Below are 14188 nucleotides of genomic sequence, written 5' to 3'. Positions count from 1 at the left end.
AAGAGGGAGTAACAAAGATAAGAACAATAATAATAATAATAATACAGCCATACATCATGGGTAAACATATTTAGACATACAAAAGTATTGTGAGAATTAGGTATTCAGCAAAATGATGTCACAAGGAAAAAAATTGTCCCTGTGTTGTTTTGGCATGCAATGCTCTATAGTGTTGTCCCGAGGGGAGGAGTTGAAACAGTTTATGTCCAGGATGTGAGAGGTCTATAGATATTTTCTCAGCCTTTCTGACCCGCACAATATGCAGGTCTTCCAGGGGAGGCAGACTGGTTGCAATTGGTTTTTTTCCCTAGCTATCTATTGGAGCCTGTACCTGTCCTGTTTGGTTGCTGTACCAAACCAGACAGTTATAGAAGTACAAATGATAGACTCAATAATTCCTCTGTAGAACTGTATAAACAGCTCCTGGGGCAGTCTGAACTTCCTGAGTTGATGCGGGAAGAACCTTCTTTGTTATGCCTTTTTAATGATGGTTCTAATCTTAGGTGTCAATTTCAGTTCCTGGGAGGTTATAGAACTCAAAACTTGAAGGACTCTACTGCTGATATTGTGCTGTCTAATATAGTCAGAGGTGGTAGAATAGAAAGGCTCTTCCTAAAATCCACTCTAAGCATGTTCAGATCCTGACTGTTCCAGCTGCACCACAAGGCCAGTTGTTCAACCTCCATCTATATGCAGACTCATCGCCATCTTGAATGAGACAAATGACTGTTGTATCATCTGCAAACTTCAGTACTTTAACAGAGGGATCCCTAGAAATGCAGTCATTGATATTGTTCTGTCCCCCGAACAGATATATAGAGAAAATAGAAATGCAGAGAGCACACAGCCCTGAGGAGCGCCTGTGCTAATTGCAGAGATCGTGATGAGATTTCCCTTAGCTTCACCTCTTGCTTCCTATCTGTCAAAAAGCTAATAATCCACCTAGAAGTATGGACAGGGACAGCTAACTGAATCCCTTTAGAGTGAAGAATTTCTGGAATGATGGTACTGAATGCCGAGCTCAAATCTACAAAAAGGACCCATGCATACAGTAGGTCCTCGTGGATTCAAGATGTTGCAAGATGTAGTGCAGTGCCATATTGAGTTATTTAAAACGTAAGTTATTAATTATATTAAATATTAGGGTTTTTTTTAAATTTTAATATTTATAATAATTTAATAATCATTATTAAGTGAATTAAATAATCATTTAATAATAAGTTTAAATTAAATATTAAGTTTATTATTAAATAAATATTAGGTTATTTCAAAAATAACTTAGTTTATATAACTCACTTCATGGTATGTGTCCTCCAATTCTCCATCATAAATCCAACGATAAAGAAAATTCAAGATGGGATGTGATACAAGGCCAAGAATATGTTGCACCAGGGATTTCATGTAGGGATCACCTGTTTTACTATAGGCATGAACAGCTGATGCAAGTTCACCTCCTTTTCTTCCTGGAAAAATACAGTGCATAAAATTTGATTGGTGGAGAATCTACTGAGATTATGCATAATAATCTGAGATATTTTCAATATTTCTCTACTGAGGCATTCCTAAACAAATAGCCAGGAATGAAATTCTGAACCAACAGCATAGGCTAGAGAATGAAGGCTCTGTTTCTCTACCTCTACACCCTGGTGCTATTAGCTTCTCTTACGTAGCTGATTGGAGCTTGGCAGAAGGCACCCAATGCAGCACAACCAGGTACGAATCTTTCCTGAAGCCATTTAAGCAATTGATTGCTCTCTATAAAGATGAAGGTAAATTTTCTTCTTATACCCCTCTGCATTATAAATCCAGCCTGCTTTTCCTCACCATTTTCACAACCTAATGGCCTGCTCTATGTAACTCACACAATTATTGACATAATTATTGCTGGGAAATTCCAGTTCCCAATGTATTTCCACACAGTTATCCTCTCCACCAGCCACACCCTTTCATTCCATGTACACAGAAAGACCAAAAATATCTGGAGCAGCAGAAAAGGAAGAATATCCCCTTCTGACTCCTCTGATATTGAGAGTGGCAGCCATGAGCACCCCCCCCCCATTCCCCTTCAACCGAAGCTGATGGACAGCTACATTTTCAGTATTCTCCCTTTCACCTTCTGCAGTCTCCTGCAATCCAGGGGAAGGTGAATCATGGAGACAATCAAGGCATCTCTGCACCTCAATCATTGAACAAGTAAGAAAGATCCCTTGACAGAAATATGAAGAAGCTTTACTTAGGCAAAAGGGGCTGAAACAAGGTAACATTTGGAAGTGGTTCAGGCAGAAGCCTCCCTGGTTCAATGGAGTACAAGAAAGGGAGGAGACAATTTGCAAGATTTTGTTATTTTTGCCAATCTCAATACAAATAGTTTTAGCCTTCCTGTGGAGTAAATTTCTTGGTTTGCTCAACCTAGCGCAGACATGTCAAACTCGCGAGACGTCGCGCAACATATCGTGACAGTTTTGCCATTGCCAGCAATGGGGTGGGTGCAGCTTCCGGATGACGCATCCAGCCCACGGGCCAGCAGTATGACACCCCTGACCTAGCGGGATGAGAGTCATCAATACCAGGTATTCCTTGTCTCCAGAATTAGAGTCTTTAGTAGAAGGCTTTTCATGTGGCCAGTTATTGTTTCACTGGAAACAGTAAAAGAGACATGGTATAATGGTTTTCAGACAAGTACCTATACAATGACCTAAGCAAGTCAAACCTGCAGAACATCCACAAACAAACCCGCAGGTATTTAAGAAGTTTAGTCTTCTAAACTATACCTATGAGCTCAGAGAAAAAGGATCAACATGAGTGATTCAATTTCTTTTAAGATGAAAAACTTAGAGAATTAGTGAAAGATATAGCCTGAAGGACAGAAGGGAAAGGGAGGCATTATTGAAATCTTTAAATATATTAAGGGTGTGAATAAGAACATGGGGCATAACTTCAAACTGACAGGAGGAAAGTTCAAAAGTAATGTTAGAAAGTATTACTTCACAGAAACAGTAGTAGAAGCTTGGAACCAACTTCCTGTGGAGGTAGTGGGTCAATCATAAGTAACTGAGTTTAACATGCTTTAGATAAACACATGTCTACCTTCCAACAAAAATAAAAAAATAGAAAATAAAAAAACTTCAAAGGGCAAACTCAGTGGACTATTAGGTGTTTTTCTGGTGTCAGTTTTCTATGTTTGTTTCTATACAAGGGACATAAGAAGTTCAGTATCTGACTGACTGGTTTAGACTGATTTTTGGTGTCAAGAATGGATTCTTGGGAAGAAATGATCACTGAAGGAAAGGGAAAGTATAGTGAATGTGTTGACCCCTGCTCTTTCCCTTTATTATTTCATGCCCTTCATTTTCATTACTATTCCTTACTCCCTTTCTGCCTTCCACCCAAAGTTACTTACACCAAAAGCAATAGTGTGATTTGTATGTATGTAATACTGTAGTCCTAACAAATCATCTAATTAGAAGCTCATGGAGTATCAGTATTATTTTAACATTCATTTTTATTTTATGTGCAATTGGAAATATTGTATTACCATGACAGTGATCAACAAGAGCTGCAAGAGTTTTCAATCTTATTTTAGGATCATACGTCCAGACTAGCAGACGGCGAAGTGTTAAACTGCTTTCAATCCCCAAATTTACACCTTGATCATCTTCTACCTGCAACTGGAAATAAAATCAAGAGATAAAAAAGTTTTACACCAACATTCTATCCATATCAACTCTGAAATATATTGCACTGAATTTAAATGGGATTTAATCCCTGTTAGTGAGAGAAAATTACTTCTTCAAACCTTCCTCAATCAAGAATGAAAATCTCTTGTTTTATTTTAATCTGAGTTTTTAATCTCAATTTGAGTCATGCATTTATATATTTTACTTGAATGTTCACTATCTGATTGGGGGTTTATGTGGAAAATGTATGCGAGTGTGTAAAAACATGCTTAGAATAACACATTAGAGAATCATGAGAACTAATATTTATGAAAATATATAAAAGAAAATCTGTGCTTTATTATATAAATCAGAAGTACATACACAGGAAACTACAGATAATAAATAAAGTTTTAAACCCCAAATGTTACAATGATTTGCTATAAAATAGTTGTTCAATAATGTTCTGTAATAATAACATTTTTAATATAATTCTATACACATTTCATGTTATATAAATACAAGAAAGATTATAAAGTGGATTTATTAGTTTAATAGCCCAGAAATAATATTCTAACAGAACTGACCATGCACAACAAAGTAACCAATATGTGATACAAAAGAAAATGGGTAGTGAGAAATTATCAGAATTATATTTTGTTTTCCCAGATGTCATTCTTAAGCAACACAGATTAATAACAATATACAAATCTATACTAGAGACTATAGGTCAGTGTTGGCGAACCTATGGCACGTGTGCCAGAGGTGGCACTCAGAGCCCTCTCTGTGGGCACGCGTGCCATGCCCCAGAGATGGCAACCATCCTCTTCAACCAGCCTCCCGCTGAGTCCCACATGGCCGGATGCATCCCAGCATCCATGCGCTCGCTGGCCTCTGTGTGCTGGGGTTGATGGTGTCAGGCAGCAACCGCCCCGGCTCCTGCCTCGCCTTGCCCTGCGACAATGGCACCCCCACCTTGCCTCACCCCGCAGGACGAGCCTCCTGCCCACCGCCCCACCCGCCAGAGACCCCCTGGATCTCCCCCAACTCTGCCCGGCCCCCACAGGCATCCCTCTCCAGGAGCAACATTGAGCTGGCCACGCCCACCCTGGCCACGCCCACTCTGCCATGACCACCGTAGCCACACCCAGCGGGCCACACCCACTCATCACCCGGTGATACATAAGTGGGATTTGGGTTGCAGTTTGGGCACTTGGTTTCTAAAAGGTTCGCCATCACTGCTATAGCTCTTCAGAGATTATTGTACTATAACTCTCAACATGCTGATAATTGACCAAACTAGCTAGAGTTGCTGGAAATTGAAGTCTCAATTCCTCTTAGCATGTAAATAGCCCATTCCTGAAGTACAGATGCACAACTGTCAAATTGTGTGGACTTATTTACCTGTGAGTGTAAAACAGACAATAATCTATAGTATTCTTTAAGCTCTTGGTTTAAGGCAGCACAAAAACTCTAAAAGACAAAAGACAAAAGGAATCAAAACAATTGTTATACTTCAATTACATTACAGAGTAGTCTGAAGGATTATAGTCTATTGATTCAAAATACGTTGGAGGAAGTAAAGTATCAGATTTCACACCAAGATGTAGAAGGAAATGGCACTGTTCACTTATAAACAACTTCCAATGCAATCTGGACAGAAGGAGTACAATAACCAGCATAGGCGATCTTTTCAGTTGAGATGGAGGGAATTAACTGTCTTCAAGAGGTTGGGGTTCGTAATTTCATTGGTTGGGGTTAGTTTGTGCAACATATGTTGGAGATGTTAGGTAGACCATTCTAATGGAAAGGCCAATTTGGGACTGAGCTTCTGGCTTACCACCCTCATCCTAAGGAACAGGTGGTTACATTGCTGGTGCCATTGACCTTAAAAGTGCTGATGGTGAGTTACACATCTATTTGCAATAAATCCATCTTCATCCAAGATTTAGTGTTGAATGAGTCAATGGTGACAATATTGTCATGTCAGTTATCAGGTTTTTTGGCAGCATCAGCATCATGGCCATTGGGTTAGGAATGGCTCTGATAATGAGATAAACCTTGACTGTGACCAGGCAACCTTATGGAAATATTGTGATGCGAGGCCCATATGATGCTGCTGGATGGGAAATTTCAATGGTTTGGAATATAACAATGATATTAAATTGTATAATGCCATTCTCGGCCACTGGGGAGATGCTGTTCACCCCCTTTCCCAATGCCTGTAGGCTGACAGGGTCTGGATGGGAGAAAATAGAATGAAGTAGATCTCTGGTGATGTAGAAAGGAGAGGAAGATGATATTCAAAAAAAGTGCATTTTTATGTGAGCCACCAAGAGTAGATTTTGATTACAGTAGCCACAAATAGGTTAAACAAACAAACAAACAAACAAACCACCTCAAATCTATTGAATGGGATACAAGCTGTGATATAATAACTGAATAAGAAAATGTTTTATGCACAATATTCTTCATAAAACAGTGTAATGATCTACTGAATACATTCAGTGATTTGTGAATACTGAAATGAATCTTTTAAAAAGTTAAGAGAATGTCTGTTCTTAGAAGATACTCATAGTCCGTATTAAGAAACATCAGAAAAGCATAAATAGCAAGAAAATGAGCAGATAAAACAGCAAATCAATTAGAAAAATCAATCTACCATATAGTAAAATCAGGTTAATAAGAAGTATGCTATAATGGACTTCCGGTCCTGCACGGTAGCCACTGGTTGCAGGCTTGCGGACCGCCGCACCCCCGTGGCTAATTTTCGTCTTGCCTGGAGACCAATACAAATGTTTCTTTTTAAAATATTCTCTCTGGTAAAGCCCATCATCTATTTTCTTAATTTTCACTTTGATCGTTTTCCTTTGATCAGTATCTTTCTTGATCAATGTGTTTTGCTGAATCAAAAAGTTTTTCCGTATATCCATGACTGTTGCTGTAGGTATAAGAAGTAAATCGAATAAAGTGTCTTTATATGAGGCTTTTGCCTTTCCATGTTTCCTGAAAATCTTTTTTTTCCTCCTTCTTTGCTTCTCTTATCACTTCCTTTTTCTTTGATGTTTTCAACATCTCTACATTCCATTTTATCCAATCTGTTTTTTTGTCCTCAGATTTATTTTTCAGTCTTAAGGGATGAGTTGTTTTTTTCCATTTCTTGTAAAAAAATTTCCCACTAGGTTTAAATCATGTTTTCTTGCTTTGTTAAGTTCTGTCTTTGAGTCTCTATTTTCAATTTTATGTCCACTTATTTGTTTTGTCTGCTCCTTCTCTGTTGTTGTTTCCTGGAAGTTTTTTTGTTGTAGAGTTAACTTAGAAATAGATTGATTTATATTTTCAAAGTTATTTTGGATTTCTTTGTGATTTGAACTCAGTGTTATTTGAATTAATTGCAGTATACTATATATCTCCTCCTGAGATATATGTTTTCTTGGTGTGTTCTATCTACATGTCTCTGATCCATAATGGCCAAAAGTTGAAGTTTTCCTTCTTATCTGCAAATAGCTTTAGAGTCCCGGTTAAATAGATATTTGTAATCCAAAGAGTTCAAAAAAGTTTTTTTTTCTAAAATTTATAATTCTCTCTTTGTCTGCAGCCCAGATTGTTGTCTTTTTTTGTCACAGATGTTCTTTGCTATTAAAGTTTTGAAGGTCACAAACACAGATTAGGCAAGTTCTCTATGGAAATCATAACTGTCATAATCTTCATCCACCACTAGGTGTCAGCATCTATTTAGTTTTCAATATGAACAATGGTCTTTAAAATGAGAGTCTTAACTATGCAACAATTTTAAATTTGTCCAAAGTTAAATTTTAGCTTTCAAGTTTATAAATTTATCTCACTATCATATATTTTGATCCTCCATGAAATTTTAAGTCGCTGCTTCCGTTAGTATAAGGGGGGGTGGAAGTCCCCATCCTTCACTTTCGGAGGTATTTTGCTTCTTGGGGATCTTTTCCAGGAAATTAAGTTTAGAATAGAAAAGGGAAAATCAGATTCCTCACCCAGTTTCAAGCACACTATTTACTGTTGTGCTGGTTAGTTCTTTTGGACTTCGGTTGCAAGTAGCTTGGGCTGATCGGTGAAATAAAGCCTTTCTCCTGTCGGGTTAGAAGGCTTTTCCCAAGACGAACGGAGCGACCGCCATCATTCCAGAGTCACCGGGGCACCCTTCTTTCTTCGCCGCCTCTCCAGGGTGGCTTGGACCCATTAGGGTCTCCAGGCAAGATGAAAATTAGCTGCGGGGGTGCGGCGATCCGCAAGCCCACGACCAGTCGCTACCGCGCAGGACCAGAAGTCCATGTGAATTTCTTTTCTACATATCTAAATAAAATGCAAACCAGTATCAGCCTTTTCTACTTTATTCTGCCCAAAACATGTACAATGCATAAGATTAAATTACAGTTAAGATTTAATTGGGTAATGGAAGGGTGCAATTCATATGTAGAAAAGGCCCTTGGAAAATCAATGAGACCATGAGATTTGAACACAAGCAATAGCTCACTAATTTGGGGATTTTTTGGTGGGGGACATGACACTCAAATGGGATATTGATCGATAACAGTTTCCCACTGATATATTTCACAAAAAAGATAAAGCATCGTTAGGGGGGGAAATCTGCATATCTGAAGAAAAGAATTGTATATGCAGAGTTCTCTATATATTGAGGTTTTTTTATAGGAAACATCAGAACAATGTGAGAGAAGACTGAAGAAATACACACATCCTGCACAATTTTCCACTATATCTCATCCTTGCTTAACTATGGTACTTGGGACCAGCAACCCCATTGCTAAGGGACACAGTCATAAAGCACATCATGTAACCATGCCAAATTATGACAGCAGTTTCAGCAGTCACAGTTACCATCATTAGGTGAGCCCCTGCAGTTGCAGTGTCCCATAGTCATAGAATCAGCTTTTGCAATCTCCTGTCAGCTTCCCCATTCACTTCGCTTGTCAAAAACTGGAAGTGAAGGCCATGGAACACTATTGTAATGGTAAGCCAGGTGCCAAGCACTCAAATCATGATCACATGACCATGGAGATGTTATGACAGTTGCAATGAGGACCCCTTTTAAGTCCCCCTTGTTTAGTACCTGTAATTTGAAACAACTGTAACTTTAAATAGTTGGTGAACAAGTGGTCAGTCAAATGAGAACTAAATTGTACTGTCCTTTTATGATGTACCTTCACTTATAAAAGGCAGAAAATTATGTTAACAAGAAATTGCTTTATGTTCTAAATCTTCCCCATTCTGGTTTTTGCTGAGAATTCTGGAATAAAACCACTCCTTTAAAGGAGAAAGCCTGAGTTAAACTAATATGTCAGATTTTAAGAGATATGATAATACAGAGACAGACACACATAATTGCCAACAGATAGTAATAACACTACCAATACTATTAAGACTGATTACTGATTAAGTGTCCAAATTAGGAAAAAATAACTTCACATATCTAACCAGTGGGAGGGAAACTGCAAAAGTAAAGAGTAGACATTTTTAATGTGCCATGTCATCTCTACCGAAAGAACTCAAATTGCCAATTGTTAAAATAAATATTTTTTAGTTAGCTTCTGTAATCTGCTGTCCTCCAGACATATTAAACTACAGTTTCCACCATTACCACTTAGAGGGATCATCCAGAAGCCAAACTTTGGGAAAATTGATCTGGATCATTCTTCTTTGAAGCAAGGCCTTTTCAACCAAACTGGAGTTGTGTGTTCAAGTGTAGGTCATGCAATAAGAGCCAGCTACCTGAAGAGTCTCCCAAATATAATAGGGTGCTTTCTTCTCTTGCAGGCTGGACACAGAAGGAATCAATATTTTGACAACTCTCCTTCTAGTAGGTAGTCTTGATTGCTAAATTAGATATCAGAAATGCCACAGCTCAACCCTCAGGTACTTCACCACTACTACCCGTGTTCTGAAGGGATGTGCCCAGTGCTTTTTTTCTAAAAAAAAAAAAAAAAAAAGGTGCCGGAACTCACACATGTCATACAACCTGCCTTGCCTACCCTACAAGGTTCCATCCAAAAAAGGTGCTGGAACTCCGTTCTGGGCGTTCTATGAGAAAAAAAAGCCCTGGATGTGCCAATTCAGTATCTTTGGTCTCTTCCATGAGAATATCAGGGACATATTCATGGAGGGACCATGTATCCAATCAAACCATCTTTGACTCTTCATGCTCCCCTGTATTTTTCTAGTTGACAGTTTTATTCTATAAGTAACTAACCAGTGGGAGGCCTTGTTGTCTCCCAGCAGAAATAATCAAAGAATTCTCATTTTACTCACATACCTGACCCACCAGTCCAAATGCACGGTCCATGCTTCTCTGGTCGGTATATTTTCTTATTTTATTATGCAGCCATCCTAGCTCAGCGAGCCGGCTTGTGGTATCTCTGAGAGACTTACAAAGATTTGCCTAAAGGATTAAGGTAAATGCTAAGTAAACAAGCTGCAGAACTTCAGCAAGCACACTAAGAAATAAATGTCCACTCAATCTACACACCAGTATCTGGTTTTTTATTTATTTTAATCTACCCCATTATATCATGATGTTTGTAGTAATTCACATTTAGTGTGTTTAAAATGGCTTGCAATTGAGCAGATTACTTGAAGAACTTGTTCCTGTATAAACCTATATTGTATCTAAGATTGATTACTGGAAACTTTTCCACAAGGTCAGCCAACTGTGGAGATTTGGCAGACAGCAACTAAAAAAAGGCCATTTCTGTCTTTACCTCTATATTTGGATGCCAGATTTTTATTCCAAGGTCAGGTAATATTACTTTTGAGATTGAATTTTGCTGCTCTTTTAAAAATATCTGTATATTTAATGCATGTCTGATATTTAACTATTGTTTTATGGTCTTTTTGTTTTATTATTAACCACCTTGGATATCAACAATGAAAGAATTTGACAGAGAATGCTTTTTTAAAAAAAATGCTAAAATGAATAATACATTACAATCTATGCACATAGGCATAATCAAGTTTCATCTCCCCCATTTACACTATGTCTAATAAGTTAACACAGTACCTTTGCATCTACTTTGTAACAGTTTTCTGAATTAAACATCTTAATGATTTTGCCATCTATTCCCTGGAAAACATATAAAATGTCTCTCACAAGATATGCCTCGGTTATTTCAACAGATCCTGTAAAAACAAAAAGAAGTCAAGACAGTTCAAAGATTTGTTTAAATATATTTGTTCATTTTTCTTTCATAATGACACAGTATGGTGGTGTCCACAGGCTAATTTCAGTTTGAATATATTTTGATGCTATCACTATTTTAATTATCTTTGACATATATTAAATTGTAAAAACACTAAATTCCAATATACATGAATATATATATATCTCTCTTATGAAATAAATTAAATTCAGAAAATATTAAACTTCTGGTGTTTCTTAAATATCCCCACTTCTTTCTTCATCCATCTATCTCACATTTAATTCTGGAAACCTGTACTCAGTAAATCATCATATTCTTTAAAAAGAAAATCTAGATTATCACTGGATGTTTCAAATTCCAAATATCTACAGCATTTAAAAATTAAAGAACACTTAGGCTTGTATTTTTCCCTATAGTCCACACTTAATATTTATAATATTCATAACATGCATATGCTGTCTTTATAAATATTCTTTAACTGAGAATATGAATGTTTTCAGAAGCAGTTACAAAATATAATGGCAGAATGTATCTGTTTCTTCTATTACGTTTGCAAGCTAGAATGAGGTTTTTGTTTTTTTTTACTGGCATAGTTTAAACATAGTAAATTAAGATAATATTTGTTTGACACTGCTCCAATGCTTTATCCATATCACAGAATCCAGGGCATCAAGTGATGATGCTGCCTAAAAAATAAAGCAATTCTATTACACTTTTGAACCATAAAGTTAGCAATGGAAGGCAACAAAATAGTAAGCACAAAACAGTTTCACCTGAAAGTCACTAAGCATATAAAGCACTCTACAAGGTTATTTGCGGCAAGCATTGAACAACTAACTTCCCTTCTTTTTTTTTAATTGACTGGGTTAACGTAATAATGACATGATTTATTAAATGATTTATTTCAGATACTTTAACATTTGCTTACATCTTTTATTTATTTATTTATTAAATTTATTGGCCAACCATCTTACTACAGGGTAACTCCAGGCGGCTTACAATGTTAAAAGAATAAAACCTTATAAAGCATATGATATGAATAAAATACAAACTATCAAATCTAACCAAAGGATGGGATGGGAGGAAGTTGGATGAGCAGCAAGAGAGGTGGGATTTGTTATTAAACTATCAATTACTTCCAATGTGAAGCTCCCCCACTGTAGCCCCAGCCAACTGGCAGAGCCAGATCTTCAAGCTCTTGTGGAAGGTCAGGAGGGTTGAAGCCAACCTCACTCCAGGGGACAAGATGTTCCAAAGGCCAGGAGCGACGGCAGAGAAGGCAGCCGAAATACTAATCCCATTGGGATGAGACAGTCCTTCAAGTAACCTGGATCTATGCCATAATCTTTTGCAATTAATTGGAACAAATTTGACTTTATCTTATACCTAGCAAAATCCAGCTGCTGGATCGTACATAGTTGGTGGCTCCATTTCTAAAATTATAATTTGAGTCATTAATTAGGCACTTCATACTTTAACATAAGCAATTTATTGCTACCACATTTTTTAAATGATGCAAGCACATACAAAGCTTATGATGTTAACCTTTAACACAATTCCTGAGAAGGGCATCTACCTTACCCACTCAGTTCTTTCGGAAACATACAAAGACTAGAAGGAGGCAAGATTAAGAGAAAGCTAATTAGTTACATCATCAAATGATATCTTTAAGAGGAGGATTCACTATTTTACCAAGAATTATAAATACAGGTTTTCAAACAATGAAAGAAATTCTTCGGGGGGGAAAGATTAAGAATAATATAAGCCATTTTCTAGCTAGTCTTGAGAGTGGTGATTATGAAGAGTTGTTTCTATTTTAGAAGCAACCTTATTGTGTCCGTGTCATTTTGTGGATGTTCTGCAAGAATTCCTCCCTGCTGATAGATGTATATACTAGGAAATTTAGCTATTCTTCTACAGAATCTACACCTTGGCCCCATATAACTCTCAGGGAATGTTGACTTTTCCTGGATTAGTACAGTTTCTTGCTTTATCACAATCTACTCCTGGAAATGTTACTAGGAAAAGCAACTCACATACAAAGCTCTCTTGGTTGTACAAAATTATAGTTGTATGTCTCCTTGAATCATAGTCCATGAGCTTTCAAATGTGGAGCTTACATCATAGTTTATGCTCCCAATGAACAATACGCTGTTTATATCACAACAGGTAATCCTCACTTAACACTTAGCTGCCATTTGAAGTTATAGATGCCTCCCCCCAAAGGTACTTATGATTGTTTCAAAGTTACAGCTGCTGCAGCACCCCCACAATCATTTGCCCTTATGACTGACTGCAGTTATAATTTTGGGGAAGGAGAGTAAGCCATTCATCCCTGGGCTGCTTGGCTGCTTCACAGAAGCAGCTGCCATTTTTAATGTGTCCACAATTCCTTGCCTCAAAATGGCAGCCACTTCTGGGAGAGCACCATGTAGCCAAGGGACAAATTTGCTTCCCTAAAGCACTCTGCACAGCAGAGGAAACCTCCGGAGCTCCAGAGACCTTTCAAAGCTAAGTGCAATGGATGATGGGGAGGGGGTCAGGAGGAGTCCCAAGCCCTACTGGAATCAAGTATGGGAGAAAAGACTTGCAGGGGCCCAGGGTTGTGGGAACCCCATGGGTGAAAAACGGAGCATGGGGTATTTCAGGGGGTGCAGTATGCCCATGGCAGGTGGACCTGGGCCTGCACTATGCTTCCCAAGACCTCCCCCACCCAAGACATTCCATGCTCCATATCAGAGAGAACAGGGGATGGCGGTCATTAAATCAGGCTTAATGTCCATTACCACTTGCAACTGTAATGGACAGGCTTCATTACAGTCATAGGTTGAGGACTACCTGTAACTTCAAATATAATTACGTCATTGTAATAACTTATAGTTCTTATTCTTTCTTTCATTTAAATCCAATGTAGGCTTATAGTGCTCTAACAAGTGGGATAGAATGAAGGGCTGATTATATATTATTTCAGTCTTCTGCAAGGAACTGTATCTCTTAAAGTTCTTTTAAAGTCTTTTTCAGACTACAGCCGCTCTTCCCAGCTGAGGATGAGTAAAGCAATATCAATCTGGCTTCTTTAACTGTTACCACAGTAAATCAGACTTCAATACCCATATTCATTTGTCTAAGGCACTTTTTTTTCAGCTGCCTTTCAAAATACTACTGGATTGGAATGTAATTTCCCAACATAGTTTTTCCATCCCCATCTTACAAAAACATTCTATTTTTTTTTACTGTAACTTTTTGTCCCGAGAAGTATTTGTCATTGAAGTTTAAGATCAATATAGAATGTTATGCATGTTTTATTATATTCTAGCTTTTAGTGAGAGTGCTGTACTCAGTCCCTTT

The 14188-nt window shown here is 37.7% G+C and overlaps 1 protein-coding gene across 1 annotated transcript in view; it reads right to left on the bottom strand.

Moving 5' to 3' along the window:
* Positions 1 to 14188, bottom strand: part of TUBGCP3 (tubulin gamma complex associated protein 3) — a 63674-nt gene that overhangs the window by 26653 nt on the left and 22833 nt on the right. Inside the window, exons 7-11 of the mRNA XM_015827349.1 lie at positions 10702 to 10820; positions 9958 to 10083; positions 5061 to 5129; positions 3536 to 3668; positions 1297 to 1463 (exon numbers count right to left, since the gene is read on the bottom strand). Of these exons, the coding sequence (XP_015682835.1) occupies positions 1297 to 1463; positions 3536 to 3668; positions 5061 to 5129; positions 9958 to 10083; positions 10702 to 10820 (614 nt within the window). The remainder of the gene's footprint in view (positions 1 to 1296; positions 1464 to 3535; positions 3669 to 5060; positions 5130 to 9957; positions 10084 to 10701; positions 10821 to 14188) is intronic.

This window comes from Protobothrops mucrosquamatus, unplaced genomic scaffold, assembly GCF_001527695.2.
Source record: "Protobothrops mucrosquamatus isolate PMUCROS unplaced genomic scaffold, P.Mucros_1.0 scaffold3636, whole genome shotgun sequence".
NCBI lineage: Eukaryota > Metazoa > Chordata > Lepidosauria > Squamata > Viperidae > Protobothrops > Protobothrops mucrosquamatus.
The sequence above is the reverse complement of the archived record's forward strand: the minus strand, read 5'-3'. Positions and strand labels throughout refer to the sequence as shown.